The 16,015-nt window shown below is 38.0% G+C and overlaps 1 protein-coding gene across 4 annotated transcripts in view; it reads right to left on the reverse strand.

Annotated features, from left to right (window-relative positions):
• The window catches only part of LOC136858597 (tether containing UBX domain for GLUT4), a 265,079-nt gene extending 252,235 nt beyond the window's left edge, over positions 1–12,844 (reverse strand). For 3 of the 4 annotated variants that reach the window (XM_067138272.2, XM_067138273.2, XM_067138274.2), the window contains exons 1-2: positions 12,677–12,844; positions 12,540–12,595 (exon numbers count right to left, since the gene is read on the reverse strand). In XM_067138272.2, the coding sequence (XP_066994373.2) occupies positions 12,540–12,595; positions 12,677–12,763 (143 nt within the window). In that variant the 5' untranslated portion in view covers positions 12,764–12,844. The remainder of the gene's footprint in view (positions 1–12,539; positions 12,596–12,676) is intronic. The other variant, XM_067138275.2, reaches the window with a different exon arrangement.
• Between the last annotated feature and the right edge of the window lie 3,171 nt (positions 12,845–16,015).

Raw genomic sequence — 16,015 nt, forward strand, 5'->3', positions numbered from 1 at the left:
GTTTTCACACCTGTCAGCACCGGCTTTCTTGGGAATAGGTATAACAACATTCTGTCGAAAATCGGATGGGACTTCTCCTATCTCATAGATCTTGCACACTAAATGAAATAACCTTACCATGCTGGTTTCTCCTAAGGCAGTCAGTAATTCAGAGGGAATATCATCAATTCCAGGTGCCTTGTTCCTATTTAGGTCACACACAGCTCTGTCAAACTCTGACCTCAAAATTGGGTCTCCCATTTCATCAGCATCAACAGCCTCTTCATGTTCCAGAACCAAATTATCTACATCGTTACCTTGGTACAACTGTTGGATACGCTCCTGCCACCTTTCTGCTTTGTCTTCTTTCCCTAGAAGTGGCTTTCCATCTGAGCTCTTAATATTCATGCACCTAGATTTCCTTTCTCCAAAGGTTTCCTTGATTTTCCTGTACGCAGCATCTACCTTTCCCAGGACCATACAGCCTTCGACATCCTTGCACTTCTCCTTCAGCCATTCTTCCTTAGCTACCTTGCACTTTCTATCCACTTGATTCTTTAATCGCCTGTATTCTTTTCTGCCCTCTTCATATCTAGCATTCTTGTATTTTCGTTGTTCATCAATCAGGTCTAGTATCTCCTGAGTTATCCACTGATTCTTAGTTGATCTTTTCTTCCTTCCTAACATTTCTTCAGCAGCCCTACTGACTTCATTTTTCATGACTCTCCACTCTTCCTCTACTGTGTTTCTTCGGTCTTTTCATTTAGCCCTTGTGCAACATGTTCCTTGAAACAATCCCTCACACTCTTTTCTTTCAACTTGTCTAGATCCCATCTTTTTGCATTCTTTCCTTTCTTCAATTTCTTCAACTTCAGATGGCATTTCATGACCAACAAGTTGTGGTCAGAGTCCACGACTGCTCCTGGGAAAGTTTTGCAATCCAACACCTGGTTTCTGAATCTCTGCCTAATCATAATGAAGTCTATTTGATACCTTCCAGTGTCTGTCTCCAGGTCTCGTCCACGTATACAGCCGTCATTTGTGGTGTTTGAACCAAGTATTGGCGGGACTAAATTATGATCAGTGCAGAATTCAACCAGCCGACTTCCTCTTTCGTTCCTTTGTCCCAATCCAAATTCTCCTACTGTGCTACCTTCTCTTCCTTGGCCTGCCACTGCATTCCAGTCTCCCATCACAATTAGATTCTCGTCACCTTTGACATATTGCATTAAATCTTCTATCTCCTCATATATTCTTTCAATTTCTTCGTCATCCGCTGAACTAGTAGGCATATAGACCTGCACTATTGTGGTGGGCATTGGTTTGGTGTCTATCTTGGCGACAATAATTCTTTCACTATGCTGGTCATAGTAGCTTATCCGCTGCCGTATTTTCTTATTCATTATTGAACCAACTCCTGCATTTCCCCTGTTTGATTTCGTGTTGATAATTCGGTAGTCGCCTGACCAAAAATCCTGTTCTTCCTGCCAACGTACTTCACTTTTACCAACTACATCTAACTTTAGCCTATCCATCTCCCTTTTCAGATTCTCTAACCTACCACAACGATTCAAACTTCTAACATTCCACGCTCCGACTCGCAGAATGTCAGTATCCATCTTCCTGATGATCGCCCCCTCCGAATGGGGGACTCGTTTACCTCCGGAATATTTTACCCGGGAGGAAGCCATCATCAGTACATCCTTCATATAGAGAGAGCTGCATGTCCTCGGGAGGTAGTTACGGCTGTAGTTTCCCGTTGCTTTCAGCCGTGTAGCAGTATCAACACAGCTAAGCCATATTGAGTATTATTACAAGGCCGTATCAGTCAATCATCTAGACTGTCGCCCTTGCAACTACCGAAAGGCTGCTACCCCCCTTTCGATGAACCATTCGTTAGTCTGGTCTCTCAACAGATACCCATCTGATATGGTTGCACCTGCGGCTCGGCTATCTGCATCATTGGGACACGCAAGCCTCCCCACCGCGGCAAGGTCACATGGTTCGCAGAGGAGGTTAGGAGAAGTAGTAAATTTAATTCAATATCAATTCTCAAATATGTACGAGGGCAAGTCAATAAGTACGTGTCTGCCTCTCACCGCTGGGTTCCGTGGTTCAAATCCCGGTCACTCCATGTGAGATTTATGCTGGACAAAGCGGAGGCGGGGCAGGATTTTCTCTGGTTACTCCGGTTTTTCCTGTTATCTTTCATTCCAGCAACACACTCCAATATCATTTAGTGCGACAGGCTTCGGAAGCCGGCACAATTCCTATCCTCGCCGCAAGATGGGGGCTTCATTCATTCCATCCCTGACCAATCACTGACTGGAAAACAGGTTGTAGGTTTTTCATTACACCTGGACTCTTTGTAATGAAGTAACTGAACTGATGATGCTCATGAATGTGATTGAAACATTTCCCAAAGAAAGAGAATTGCTAGTATGAGATTCTCCCAAGAACAGGAAAATAAGTACAATTTTTTCTATATTCCAAAAGAAAGAAAAAAATAGCATGTACATTTCACAAGTTTTAAAATTCAGAAAACGGGGTGGGGGGCAGAATTTTCATGATTTCTGAGTCTTCACAATTCTCATGATCACAAATACTTAATTTCAGGAAAAACTGAACTCGCAAAGTTCTTACTAAACAAAGGGAAAAAAAAGGATAATTAAATTCTAGCCTAAATTTAAGTAAGCATATAGGCCCACATATCTTAATAGCACCATTGATGATCATAACAGAAGAGACTCAAACCCGTAACATCTCTCTCATCACAGGTTTTAAAGCTATAAGGTAAAGGACTCAAAAAAAGAAATCAAGGCTTAAGTTTTTTTTCCTTTTGCTATTTGCTTTATGTCACACTGACATAGATAGGTCTTTTGGCGACGATGGGATAGGAAAGGGCTAGGAGTGTGAAGGTTGCGGCCGTGGCCTTAATTAAGGTACAGCCCCAGCATTTGCCTGGTGTGAAAATGGGAAACCACCGAAAACCATCTTCAGGGCTGCCAACAGTGGGATTCGAACCCACTATCTCCCGAATACCGGATACTGGCCGCACTTAAGCGACAAGGCCTAAGTGGAAATGTTCCAAGTCTAGGGCACAGGCCTTACAGGTATTGCTCTAGCCAGATTCATACGCAATGCAGCACTACACTCTCCAGTTCCAGGAAGACTCCAAAGTCTGTTTTCTTTTACCCCATAAACATTTTGTAAAAGAACCAAAGTTCCAATTTCTGAAACAATTAAATTCCTACAACATAGCAGTCTTGTGCTGCTTAACAAGGGCCACAGACCAGCTAAGGTCGAAACCTCCTTCCTAAAATGGCACTAAGCGAAATAGTGAACACTAAGCAACTTGACCATATTAATGGCCTATAGTGGTCCGTACTGACTATTATCTGCACACTTTTTAGCGATAGATTTACACCCCAGTGCTGAATCGGTCGACTTCGGTTATCTTCGAGATTCGTATTGGCAACCTTTGAAACACAAACTAAGAATCGCTTATCATTGCTGTGAGACATCTGGCATACACTTTCTAAGTACTCGTACTGTTGTTGTTTACACAGCAAAGAAACTATAGAATTCATGCTAGGAACACGTTTTGCATCGGGAAATGTTATATTATTATATATTGTGTGTGTGACACAGTTGTTTGCGTAAGCTAATAAAGGTTTAGAAAATTCATATCGATCGACCATATTATCGATTCAATTCAGATTTCATTTCCATTCAGTTGGCAGTATTACCAGAACCGGCAGTGCTCCCTTCTTACTCCTCAACCTAGTAAATAAATCTATCACTAAATAGTGCGTGTACAATACTTAGTGACAATTTCACAAAACTGAACAGGAGATCTGCCTTGTCAATACTGTTTAATACATATTATTATTGGTATAAGTCACTTTTCAAAAGAAAAATCTTTTTATACTTTGTCTTTTGTAAAGTGATAGCCGTCAATACAGAATGAGACATATAATATGCAATTTGTAGAAGTTTTGAGACAATTCTATTCAACTATCTTAGAGGTGAAGCTTCCATGGTGTGTAGAATTATTTAGTTTATTTTCTGGGTTGAACCGTGTTGTTTTCTGTACATTATGTACACTTTGCTGACGTTTCGAATACATTGCAGTATTCTTTGTCAAAGCGACTGAAATAGCCCCTACTCAGAGGTAATCAGTCTCCAAGGCTGTAATGTATTTGAAACGTCGGCAATCTATTTAACTATATTTGAACATCTAATTATTTTGTCATAATCAAATCATTGGATTTTGGTAAATACTCTTTTCCTGAAGAAGAGAATTAGCCAATGTTTTTTTCAAAACATGTACAAATATGTTGTAATGTGTATGTGTAATATGTATTAAACAGTTTTTTGTATAGTATTACAAGACAGATCATATTACCTGCTGTTTTTTCAGTGTTGTTTGATTGTTACTGGATAATATTTCTCTGTGATGAAATCATCAGTGATCCCATATAGATGTCGACCAAGGATCCCGATAGGTGTAAACCGGGACCAGCTTCAGACGAATGGCAGATAAGTTACCATTACAAGAACAAGCACAAGTTTCTACTTTCTGTATTACAACAAAAGGTACAGGATACACTTAATGGTTTGAAGCTTATTGCCATTGCCCTTGATGTTGTTCAGAAAAAAACTGTACTAAGTTATTTCCAAATCAGTACATGTGTGGAAGAATTCTCAAACAGAATTTGAAGGAATAAATAACAAATGCATCATTAAAAAAATTCAAAACCATACATAATATGACTCCAACATCAGCTCATTTCTTAGCTTCCATGCTGGATCCAAATGAAAAGAATTCGGCACTGGATTTAACTGATAATTTAAGAAAGCAGCATTTAGATTTGTAAAGTCAGTGTACTCAATCACATCATTGACTGTTTGTCAAGTTTGTCAAAAACCCAATTTTTTCAAAAGAAAGAATCCACATCACAGGTTACAACCTACAAGTGATGGAAAAGTAACAAGAATGATACATAAATTTAATGACAAAAAGCTTTTCCCATTAATGGACAGTTACTTACAGCACAAGGTGCTTCTGCAAGTGTTGAAAGAATATTTTCATCCTTTGGGTAAATTCATTCAAAATGACAATCGACTAGCTGTTGTACACATGCTTTGCAAAGGAATTCTACATTGTACACAGAATTCTAAACGAACTCTTGTATACGTTACAAGTAAGATTTTATTAAAATGAATAATAACGCAAGTATTAAAAAATTAAATTTTAAGCGCCTTCCCCTTAACTATCATTTCATCCAGTGTGAATAAAAAGTACTTATATCCTAGATTGTAGTAGGCCTACCTTGCTTCCAGGCTTTACAGACCGATTTTCATTAAATTCTCTCACCCGCTTTCTTGTGGTTCGGCGTTGATATGGACTTGCAAACAAAAATTGAAATTCATGAATATCTCAGTTAACATAACCGGTACGGTAAAAAGGTATAGGACATGAATGATCAGACATGTAAATATAACTTTAGTTATGAAGTACTTATCGATAGGAACATTAATGACAAATATTTGATAATTACATTTTAGGCCTTCACCTACACTACCATCTCACTCAGCGTAAAAAATAGTGCCTCATTTCCTGACTTTGCATAGCGATTTTCGTTAAATTCTCTTGAGCCATTTTCTCGTGATGCTCACACATAGGCTACATACAGACAGAACGGAAAATTAAGAAGTGCATTTCCTTGTTACCGTGGACACGACCGATACAGAAATACCACTCTCTTTAAATTCTGAGCAATGTACAGATATAACTCTTATTTTACATATATAGATTAGGCACAGAGAAAGCCCCTAAGTCCGTGTTTTGGTTTTAAAGTATTTAATGGTGATGTGAAAATGTCGCCAGCCCTGCAGACTAGGTGAAGCATGATGTAGATGTTGATTCCCATAGGGAATCAGAAATAATTGTTCCGAATGAGTAAATTTATAATACAATATAAATGGTCCGTTATTGGACATTATAAATTTTCCAGCTAACTCATTCCTGGTTGCCAGCGTTTCGCCCCCGTGAGCCCAGCCTAGCACACGGAGGCGAAACGCTGGCAACCAGGAATGAGTTAGCTGGAAAATTTATAATGTCCAATAACGGACCATTTATATTGGTATTATAAATTTACTCATTCGGAACAATTATTTCTGATTCCCTATGGGAATCAACATCTACATCATCTGATGGCCAAGCAGGCATCAATTTTTGATAATGAGACAATGTCTGTCATAGTGCATTGGCACTGCCGGTGGCTACAATTAGCCTACGCAGTGGCCTCCACGGTATGCACTATCCAGCGTCTTGGTAGGTGTGCTAGGTACCAACTGATGAGCCCAGCCTAGCACACGGGGGCGAAACGTTGGCAACCAGGAATGAGTTAGCTGGAAAATTTATAATGTCCAATAACGGACCATTTATATTGGTATTTTATATTGGTATTAGGTGAAGCATGCCTGCCTCTAATCTGGAGGCCAGGACAGGGATTTTTACCGGCATCTTGAGAGCTGGTTAAGGTCCACTCAGCATCCGTGATTATATTGAGGAGCTATCTGACAACAGAATAGCAGCCCCGTTCTAGAAAGCCAAAAATAACAGCTGAGAGGATTCTCACACCAACCATGCAACATCTTGCTAACTGCAGACCTTCAGGTTGAGCAGTGGTCAACTGGTAGGCCAAATATCATCATGGCTCTAGCACCAAGGAGTTTGGTTTGGATATGAAAATGTAAACCGAAATACAAAACTGACACAGTGTTTATAAATGAAGGTGTTTAGTTTAATCTTTTGATGTATAAATCATTCATGAATCATAATCTGTAAACTTGTACTGCTTTTTGAACTCTATTTCAAGGTTTAGTTTTAATATTAGCATTAATCCAGCCCGGGGGCCACTACATTTGTAATGTTATAAGTGAGTGGAAAATAATGCAATCTTACTTGGAGAGCGTCTGAGAGGAGGGGTGTTCATTCTTAACTATCCAGACCAATGGTCTTGTCCACGGCAAGAATTCTAACCGTCCAGACCAATCGTCTTCCATTCAGAGGCAAGAATCTAATAATCACCACCCCTAGCTAGCGAAGCAAGCACAGTTCCTAAGTACAGAGGTTGGCAGCACAAGCACTGCTAGAGAACATCCTTTCCGAGTAGGCCGCAAGCAAGGAAACAAACGACAGTCGCTACGCGAGAGTGGCCCCCGGGCTGGACTAATGATTTGCAAACTATTATACCCAATTTTTTTTCTGTTTCCCTTTGACCCTAAACTGTCTCACAATTACCCTATCAACTCCCCAACATGATTTTACAGTCTGCTACAATACTGTCTCACTTTTTCCCTGGGTTGTCTCAGAATTCCCCCTTTTATGGATTAAAAATGAGATGCACATTTTTATTTATTTTTCAAAAGTTAATGAATATATAGTAATCTGTTGTTTCCAGTGTTTTTTGTAACACCAGTCACAACTTATTATGATTATTAGCATAATTGTCACTGTTGTAGTTTGTAATTTATGAACAAAGTTGTAAAAAATGTCTCATATTTACCCTGACTGACCCTATATTGGATATTCACCCCCTTGGACTGACTGCATAAGGAATGGCATTACCAGCATCGGCCATACCTCAATGCAGGCCCTAAGATTACTAAATGAAATTAGGCCTAGTGGAATGGAGGATGTATTCCGCAAGTAAGCTAGTGACATTTACAGATATCTTATGCATGTCTCACAGATTGAAAGTTCCTGGTGTCCTGTTCTCCATATCCGATAAATGAAAGTTATATTTCATTCTTTCAACTATCAGTCATTTCAAACATACATATAGGCCTATTTTCCTGTTTTCAAGTTCTCTTCTTTCATTATGTTTTGTAAATATGAAATATATTGTACATTGCTTTGTTATGTTATTACGATAGTGATAGTAGTATCACATTTTAATCTTTATTTCTAGTGGTTTAATGTCGAACTAACAAATCAAAGACCCTTAAATCTATGTACAACGATCTGGGTTCCAGGGACGTTCTCAACTCATGGTCAAACGTTACCCAATTGCAACAGTCAAGTTTTAGGGAGGAAGGAGGTCTGAGATTGCTCTTGGTAAACTGTCAGAGTGTAGTAAATAAACAATTAAAATTCGGTACATTGATGGAATCTTATGAGACTGATGTGGTGATAGGAGTGGAATCGTGGTTGAGAGAAGGGGTGGGTAATAGAGAAGTATTTCCAGAAGGGTACACAGTCTATCGTAGAGACCGAGGAGATAAAAAGGGAGGAGGGGTATTTATTCTGGTGAAGGAAACTTATTGTTCACATGAATGGTTTACCGATGAAAGGGATGAAATGTTAGGGATAAAATTAGTTTGTTATAATGTAAAGGAGGTGGGAATTATAGGAACATACAAGCCTGGAAGAGAGGAAAGAGACATGGAAATATTTGAGAAAATAATAGATTATACTCATAAAAACAATAATAATGATATGGTAATAATTGGGGGAGATCTAAACTTGCCTGAAGTTGAATGGAATGGAACTGCAAGTGAAGCCCATGAACAGAAACTGGCAAATAAGTTAATTTGGGAGGGAGGATTTACACAAGTAGTACAAGAACCGACTCATCTCAATAACTTACTAGATGTATTCTTGGATAACCATGGGAAATTGTTGATAAAACCGAGGTAATTGAAGGAATAGGTGACCACAAGGCTGTAATAATGGATGTAGGACTCGTACCATGCATGCTTAATAAGAGGTTCACAAAAGACAAGAAATTGTACAGAAAAACTAAAGTTGATGAATTTGGGACTTACCTTAAATCACAATTCAGTTGTTGGATATGGGAAGGGAGTAATGTGGATACACTTTGGGCTAAATTTAAAGGAATCATTTGGGAAGGAGAGAAGAGATTTGTACCTGTTAAGAAGGGTAAAATGACCTCAGACCATGTTTATTATACAAGGGAAATAAGAAAATTAAAAAGAAAATATAGAATAGTAAACAGGAAAATCGAAGAAGGTAGGGAGAATAGAGAAACTAGAAAACAGCTAATGAGGGAACTGAATAGAGTGAAAAAGGAAGCAAAAGAGAATTATATGAATGGCATTCTTCAAGAGGGTAATGACCACAAAGGGAAATGGAAAAAGCTGTATTCATATATTAGGAATCAAAAAGGAAAAGGAATCCAAATCCCTACAATGGTGGGAGAAAGGGGTGAACACTATTTAACAGATACTGACAAAGCAAACCTCTTTAGTAGGGAATTCAGAGATTCAGTAGAAGATTGTCAGGACTTGGAAACCATAACAGAAGATAGAGAGGGAGAGACACATAGGGAAACAAGAAGCTTCTCATTCACAAAGGAAGATATTTTCAGAGAAATCCAACTGCTTCAGCAAGGAAAAGCAGCAGGAAGTGATCAAATTACTGGGGAGGTATTAAAGACAATGGGGTGGTATATAGTGCCTTATTTAAAATTTCTCCTTGACTATGTCATAAATAATAGTGTAATACCAAAGGAATGGAAGGAATCTATAATAATACCAATTTATAAAGGAAAGGGTGATAAAAGGAAACCGGAAAACTACAGACCAATCAGCCTGAGCAGTATAGTTTGTAAAATATTGGAGAGTTTAATAGCAAAGTACATCAGGGGGATATGTGATAATAAAAATTGGTTCATGAGGAGCCAGTATGGATTTAGAAAGAAATTCTCTTGCTAGGCACAACTGGTGGGATTTCAGCAGGACATATCAGATCAGCTGGATTCAGGAGGCCAGTTAGATTGCGTAGCCATAGATCTTTCCAAAGCCTTTGATAGAGTGGAACATGGAATATTATTAAAGAAATTGGAGGGAATAGGATTGGACGTAAGGGTTATACGCTGGATAAGAACATTTCTAAATTCAAGGGTTCAGAAAGTCAAAGTAGGAAATAATATATCACAGGAAGAGAAAGTTTGGAAGGGAATTGCACAGGGTAGTATAATCGGTCCGTTACTTTTCTTAATATACGCAAATGATTTAGGGAACAATATAACATCAAAAATAAGATTGTATGCAGATGACATCATTGTTTATAGGGAAATAAATAACATTGAGGATTGCTCAGAATTACAAAGGGACCTTGAGAGTATCCAAGAATGGGTTGAAGAAAATAATATGAAGATAAATGGAGGCAAATCAACTGTTACAACATTTACAAACAGGAGCTTTAAAACTGAATTTGAATATACTTTGGATGAGGTAGTTACCCTAAAAGATGGCAAGTGCAAATACTTAGGTGTGAGATTTGAAAGTAATTTGCACTGGAAGGGTCATGTAGATGACATTGTTGGGAAAGCATACAGATCGTTACATGTCATAATGAGGCTACTTAAAGGATGCAACAAAGAATTAAAAGAAAAAAGTTACTTAAGTATGGTTCGTCCATTATTGGAATATGCAAACAGTGTATGGGATCCTCACCAAGAATACCTAATAAAAGAACTAGATGGTGTGCAGAGGAAAGCAACAAGGTTTGTAACAGGGGATTTCAGGAGAAAGAGTAGTGTATCAGAAATGTTAAAAGAACTTGGTTGGGAAACTTTAAGTAAGAGAAGGGAGAAAACTAGACTTATAGGATTATATAGAGCCTATACAGGAGAAGCAGCATGGAGAGATATCCGTGAGAGGCTTCAGTTGGAAAATAATTATATTGGTAGAACTGACCACAAGTACAAAATTAGAAGGAATTTTAGCAGAAGCGATTGGGGTAAATTTTCATTCATTGGGAAGGGCGTGAAGGAATGGAACAGTTTGATCCTTTTCCAAAATCTGTACAGATACTAAAGAAGAGAATAAACAACAACAGAGAAAATAAATGAAATGTTAGAGGGCATTCGACCAGTGCAGAATATTGTAAATAAAAAATGTGTGTGATTAAATTTATTCCATCCCCTGGTCTATGGAGTTTGAACAGCCCAAGTAGGGGACTGCCTGTAGGGGTGAAGTACAGTGGAGACTTCGAGGGCCCTGGGACCGCTACGGTAGCTGTGAAGGCCCTTCAGGAACTCCGAAAAGTGGTGGCAAAAGGGGCTCTGGTTAAGATGCAGCAGGTCGTTATGCTACTTATGTTCTGAAATGGGTAAAATATAAATATGTAAATAAATTCAATGTTAATTTTAATCTTATACCAGTTGTATATAATTATTAGAAGTAATTTCACATACTGTATATGAGTTGACTATGTTTGTAAGATATTATAAGTAGAATTTTGTAAACAATATAAATTTATTAAGGATGGTGTGTGTTTTTAGAACAAATTATTAGCGTAAATTGTATAATATTGTATTCTAGGAAAATTTTCTTCGTCTCATGTTAATTTAAAATTTAGTGCTTGACAATAATGTATTTTAGTGTAGGCCCTACCATTTGCCACCGAGGTAGACACCTCATTTGCAAATAAAGAGATTTAGATATTTTGAAGGTTTTCAGCAATGTAAGGATGGAAAAGGCCTAGGATTGGGAAGGTAGCAGTCGTGGCCTTAATGAAGGTAAAGCATTTGCCTGGTGTCAAAATGGGAAAACACGGAAAACAACCTTCACAGCTGCCAACAGTGGGATTTGAACCCACCATATCCTGAATGCAAGCTCATAGCCACACAATCCCAGACACACGGCCAAGTCCCTCAGGCATTTATTTTTATTAGCCTAGGCCTATATCCTCTGTAACTGGAGATTTATTGACTCTGTTGATGATAAATAAAAAATTCATATTAAATTACTTTTAAATAGCCCAATGAAGCAAAATTTCTGTACAAAATCAGAATGCTGCTGACCGAAGTTCTCAAAATATAGCACCATTATTCATGATCCAATTTTGAGCAAGAGTATAACTTATTATTTACATCTTTTTAAGTTGAGAATGAGCAAATGCAACTGGCTTATATTAATTTAAACTAAATATCTGAAATCAAACATGGCTTAAACAAAAACGGTTTAACCCAAGGAAACCTGGTTAACCCTAACTAAAACCTGGAACATGAACTACCTATCATGACTCTACTACTGTGGCTCGTGTTAGCACAACAGTTCCACAGCCCACATCTGATTCTCCATTCTGCCTTGAATTATTACCGTCTAAAGGATTTGAAACAACTGATTTGCTACATATGCAAAACAGTCACCACCATCTGTAAGGGTTTACAATGAGATGTCCTTTGTACGAAAATGGCCCCAATGAGAAATGAACCGAAATCTACCATAACAATGAATGATGTGAGTGAGAAAACCGAATGTAATATAAGATATCCTGACATGATTATTCCCTTTACGCTAAAGTGTGGTATAGTGTAATCAGTTATAATGCATTCGTCCCACAGCAGATTATACATTATGACCGACATCCACAGTATTCTTCGCATACTCCATAAAAAGCAATCTTGACATACAGTACACAGAAAATGTCGCGCTAATCTCACATAACCTTAAACGTACGAATCAAAAGCACTACAAATCCAAGCGATCCATTACAAAAAACACAAACAGGAGCTTACTTTATGTCGTATTCTTCTGGCAGGAAGCCTTGTTTCTTACAAACTTCTTCTAGCACCTGCAAGGATTTAAAAAAAGTTAGGTTATATTTCAGATAAAAAATAAAATAAGAGGATATTTTTTACTGGAATATGACAACCTGCAAAATAGTTGTATTGGGTGTAACCTTGACAGTCTGGCGTCTACCATTTGGAGTCAACACAACTACAGCCATACTTCCAGACATACTACAACCAACAGCACTTCACAAAAGTCATAAAATAACACACACAAACCCCTACATAACACCAGTCAAATTTTCCGCATCATTATACAGTGAATAATTATATTCCTCCTTACACGGCCGACTAGATCCTTCGCTGGGACCCTCGGGAACATAACGGGAGCAACGCATGAAGTTGGCCGTGTTCCTTATACATCAGCTTTGGAATAAAACCCTTCAGTAAAATAGCATATCGGGCATCGAGACAATGTCTGCAAAAAAAAAAAAAAAAAAAATTGATGAAAGGTATGCTATATTGATCAAATTACACTGTAAAAAAAATGTCCCAAAATATACAATTAAAAGTGGTAAAAGAAGAAACATTACATAGTGAAGTGACTGTAAATCAAAACTAAAGACGACCTTTCAAGTTGTAATCCTGTGTTAGAGAAGGACAATTATGTGGTGATTGTGAGTGGTACAAATGACATTGCTGAAAATGAAGGTGAGGAACTAATTACGACCCTCAGAGGTAGGATTTCCAAACTACCTGATTCAAAAGTAATTGTAGTTAATGTGCCACCCAGGTATGACCCTTCAGAGGACTCGTGTGTGAACAAAACTGTACATGATGTAAATATAAAAATCAAGAGATTATGTAAGAGTTTTAGAAATGTCTATGTAGTAGATACTTTAGATCTTGGCAGGCAAATGTTCACTAGGCAGGGGTTACACCTGAATGGTAATGGAAAAGCAAATCTCTGCAGACAAATTGCTACAATTATCAACAGAGATTTGCAAACTAACCTCCACTTAAGAAAATCCGTACCACTAAACTGGCACTTACAGGGAAACTTGCCAGAAAACCCAGAACCTTAAATCAAGATCTATGTACCTACAAGGATCTGGGTTCCAGAGAAGTTATCAACTCATGAGTCAAATGTTACCCAATTGCAACAGTTAAGTTTTAGGGAGGATGGGGGTCTGAGATTGCTCCTGGTAAACTGTCAGAGTGTAGTAAATAACCAATTAAAATTTGGTACATTGATGGAATCTTATGAGACTGATGTGGTGATAGGAGTGGAATCGTGGTTGAGAGAAGGCGTGGGAAATAGAGATGTATTTCCAGAAGGGTATACAGTTTATCGTAGAGACCGAGAAGATAAAATGGGAGGGGGGTGTTTATTCTGGTGAAGGAAACTTATTGTTCACATGAATGGTTTACCGATGAAGGGGATGAGATATTAGGGAAAAAATGAGGATGTGATAATATGAAGGGGGTGGGAATTATAGGAACATATAGGCCTGGAAAAGAGGAAAGAGACATGGAAATATTTGAGAAAATAATAGATTATACTCATAAAAGCAATATTAATGATATGGTAATAAAATTGGGAGAGATCTAAACTTGACTGAAGTTGAATGGAATGGAGCTGCAAGTGAAGCCCATGAACAGAAACTGGCAAATAAGTTAATTTGGGAGGGTGGATTTACACAAGTAGTACAAGAACCGACTCTCTCAATAACTTGCTAGAAGTATTCTTGGTTAAACCTTCGGAAATTGTTGATAAAACTGAGGTAATTGAAGGAATAGGTGACCACAAGGCTGTAATAATGGATGTAGGACTCGTACCATGCATGCTTAATAAGAGGTTCACACAAGACAAGAAATTATACAGAAAAACTAAAGTTGATGAATTTGGGACTTACCTTAAATCACAATTCAGTTGTTGGATAAGTGAAGGGAGTAATGTGGATACACTTTGGGCTAAATATAAAGGAAACATTTGGGAAGGAGAGAAGAGATTTCTACCTGTTCAGAAGGGTAAAATGACTTCAGACCATGTTTATTATACAAGTGAAATAAGAAAATTAAAAAGAAAATGTAGAATAGTAAACAGGAAAATCAAAGAGGGTAGGCAGAATAGAGAAACTAGAAAACAGCCAACGTGGGAACTAAATAGAGTGAAAAAGGAAGCAAAAGAGAAATATATGAATAACATAATTCAATAGGGTAATAACCACAAAGGGAAATAGAAAAAGCTGTATTAATAGAATCAAAAAGGAAAAGGAATCCAAATTCCTACAATGGTGGGAGAAGGGGGTGAACACTATTTAACAGATGCTGAGAAAGCAAATCTATTTAGTAGGGAATTCAGAGATTCAGTAGAAGATTATCAGGAGTTAGAAACACCAAGCGAGTTGGCCGTGCGCTTAGAGGCACGCGGCTATGAGCTTGCATCCCGGAGATGGTGGGTTCGAATCCCACTGTCGGCAACCCTGAAGATGGTTTTCCGTGGTTTCCCATTTTCACACAGGCAAATGCTAGGGCTGTACCTTAATTAAGGCCACGGCCGCTTCCTTCCAACTCCTAGGCATTTCCTATCCCATCGTAGCCATAACACCTATCTGTGTCGGTGCGACGTAAAGCCACTAGCAAAAAAAGAAGGATTTGGAAACTGTAACAGAGGATAGAGAGGGAGAAACACATAGGGAAACAAGAAGCTTCTCATTCACAAAGGAAGATATTTTCAGAGAAATCCAACTGCTTCAGCAAGGAAAAGCAGCAGGAAGTGATCAAATTACTGGGGAGGTATTAAAGACAATGGGGTGGTATATAGTGCCTTATTTAAAATTTCTCCTTGTCTATGTCATAAATAATAGTGTAATACCAAAGGAATGGAAGGAATCTATAATAATACCAATTTATAAAGGAAAGGGTGATAAAAGGAAACCAGAGAACTACAGACCAATCAGCCTGACCAGTATAGCTTGTAAAATACTGGAGAGTATAATACCAAAGTACATTAGAGGGATATGTGATGATAAAAATTGGTTCATGAGGAGCCAGTATGGATTTAGAAAGAAATTTTCTTGCGAGGCACAACTGATGGGATTTCAGCAGTACATATCAGATCAGTTGGATTCAGGAGGCCAGTTAGATTGCATAGCCATAGATCTTTCCAAAGCATTTGATAGAGTGGAACATGGAATATTATTAAAGAAATTGGAGGGAATAGGATTGGACGTAAGGGTTATACGTTGGATAAGAACATTTCTTAACTCAAGGGTTCAGAAAGTCAAAGTAGCGTATAATATATCACAGGAAGAGAAAGTTTGGAAGGGAATTGCACAGGGTAATATAATCGGTCCGTTACTGTCCTGAATATACACAAATGATTTAGGTAACAATATAACATCAAAAGATTGTATGCAGATGGCATAATTGTTTATAGTGGAATAAATAACATTGAGGATTGTTCAGAATTACAAAGG

The sequence above is a fragment of the Anabrus simplex genome, chromosome 1, assembly GCF_040414725.1.
Source record: "Anabrus simplex isolate iqAnaSimp1 chromosome 1, ASM4041472v1, whole genome shotgun sequence".
Taxonomy (NCBI): domain Eukaryota; kingdom Metazoa; phylum Arthropoda; class Insecta; order Orthoptera; family Tettigoniidae; genus Anabrus; species Anabrus simplex.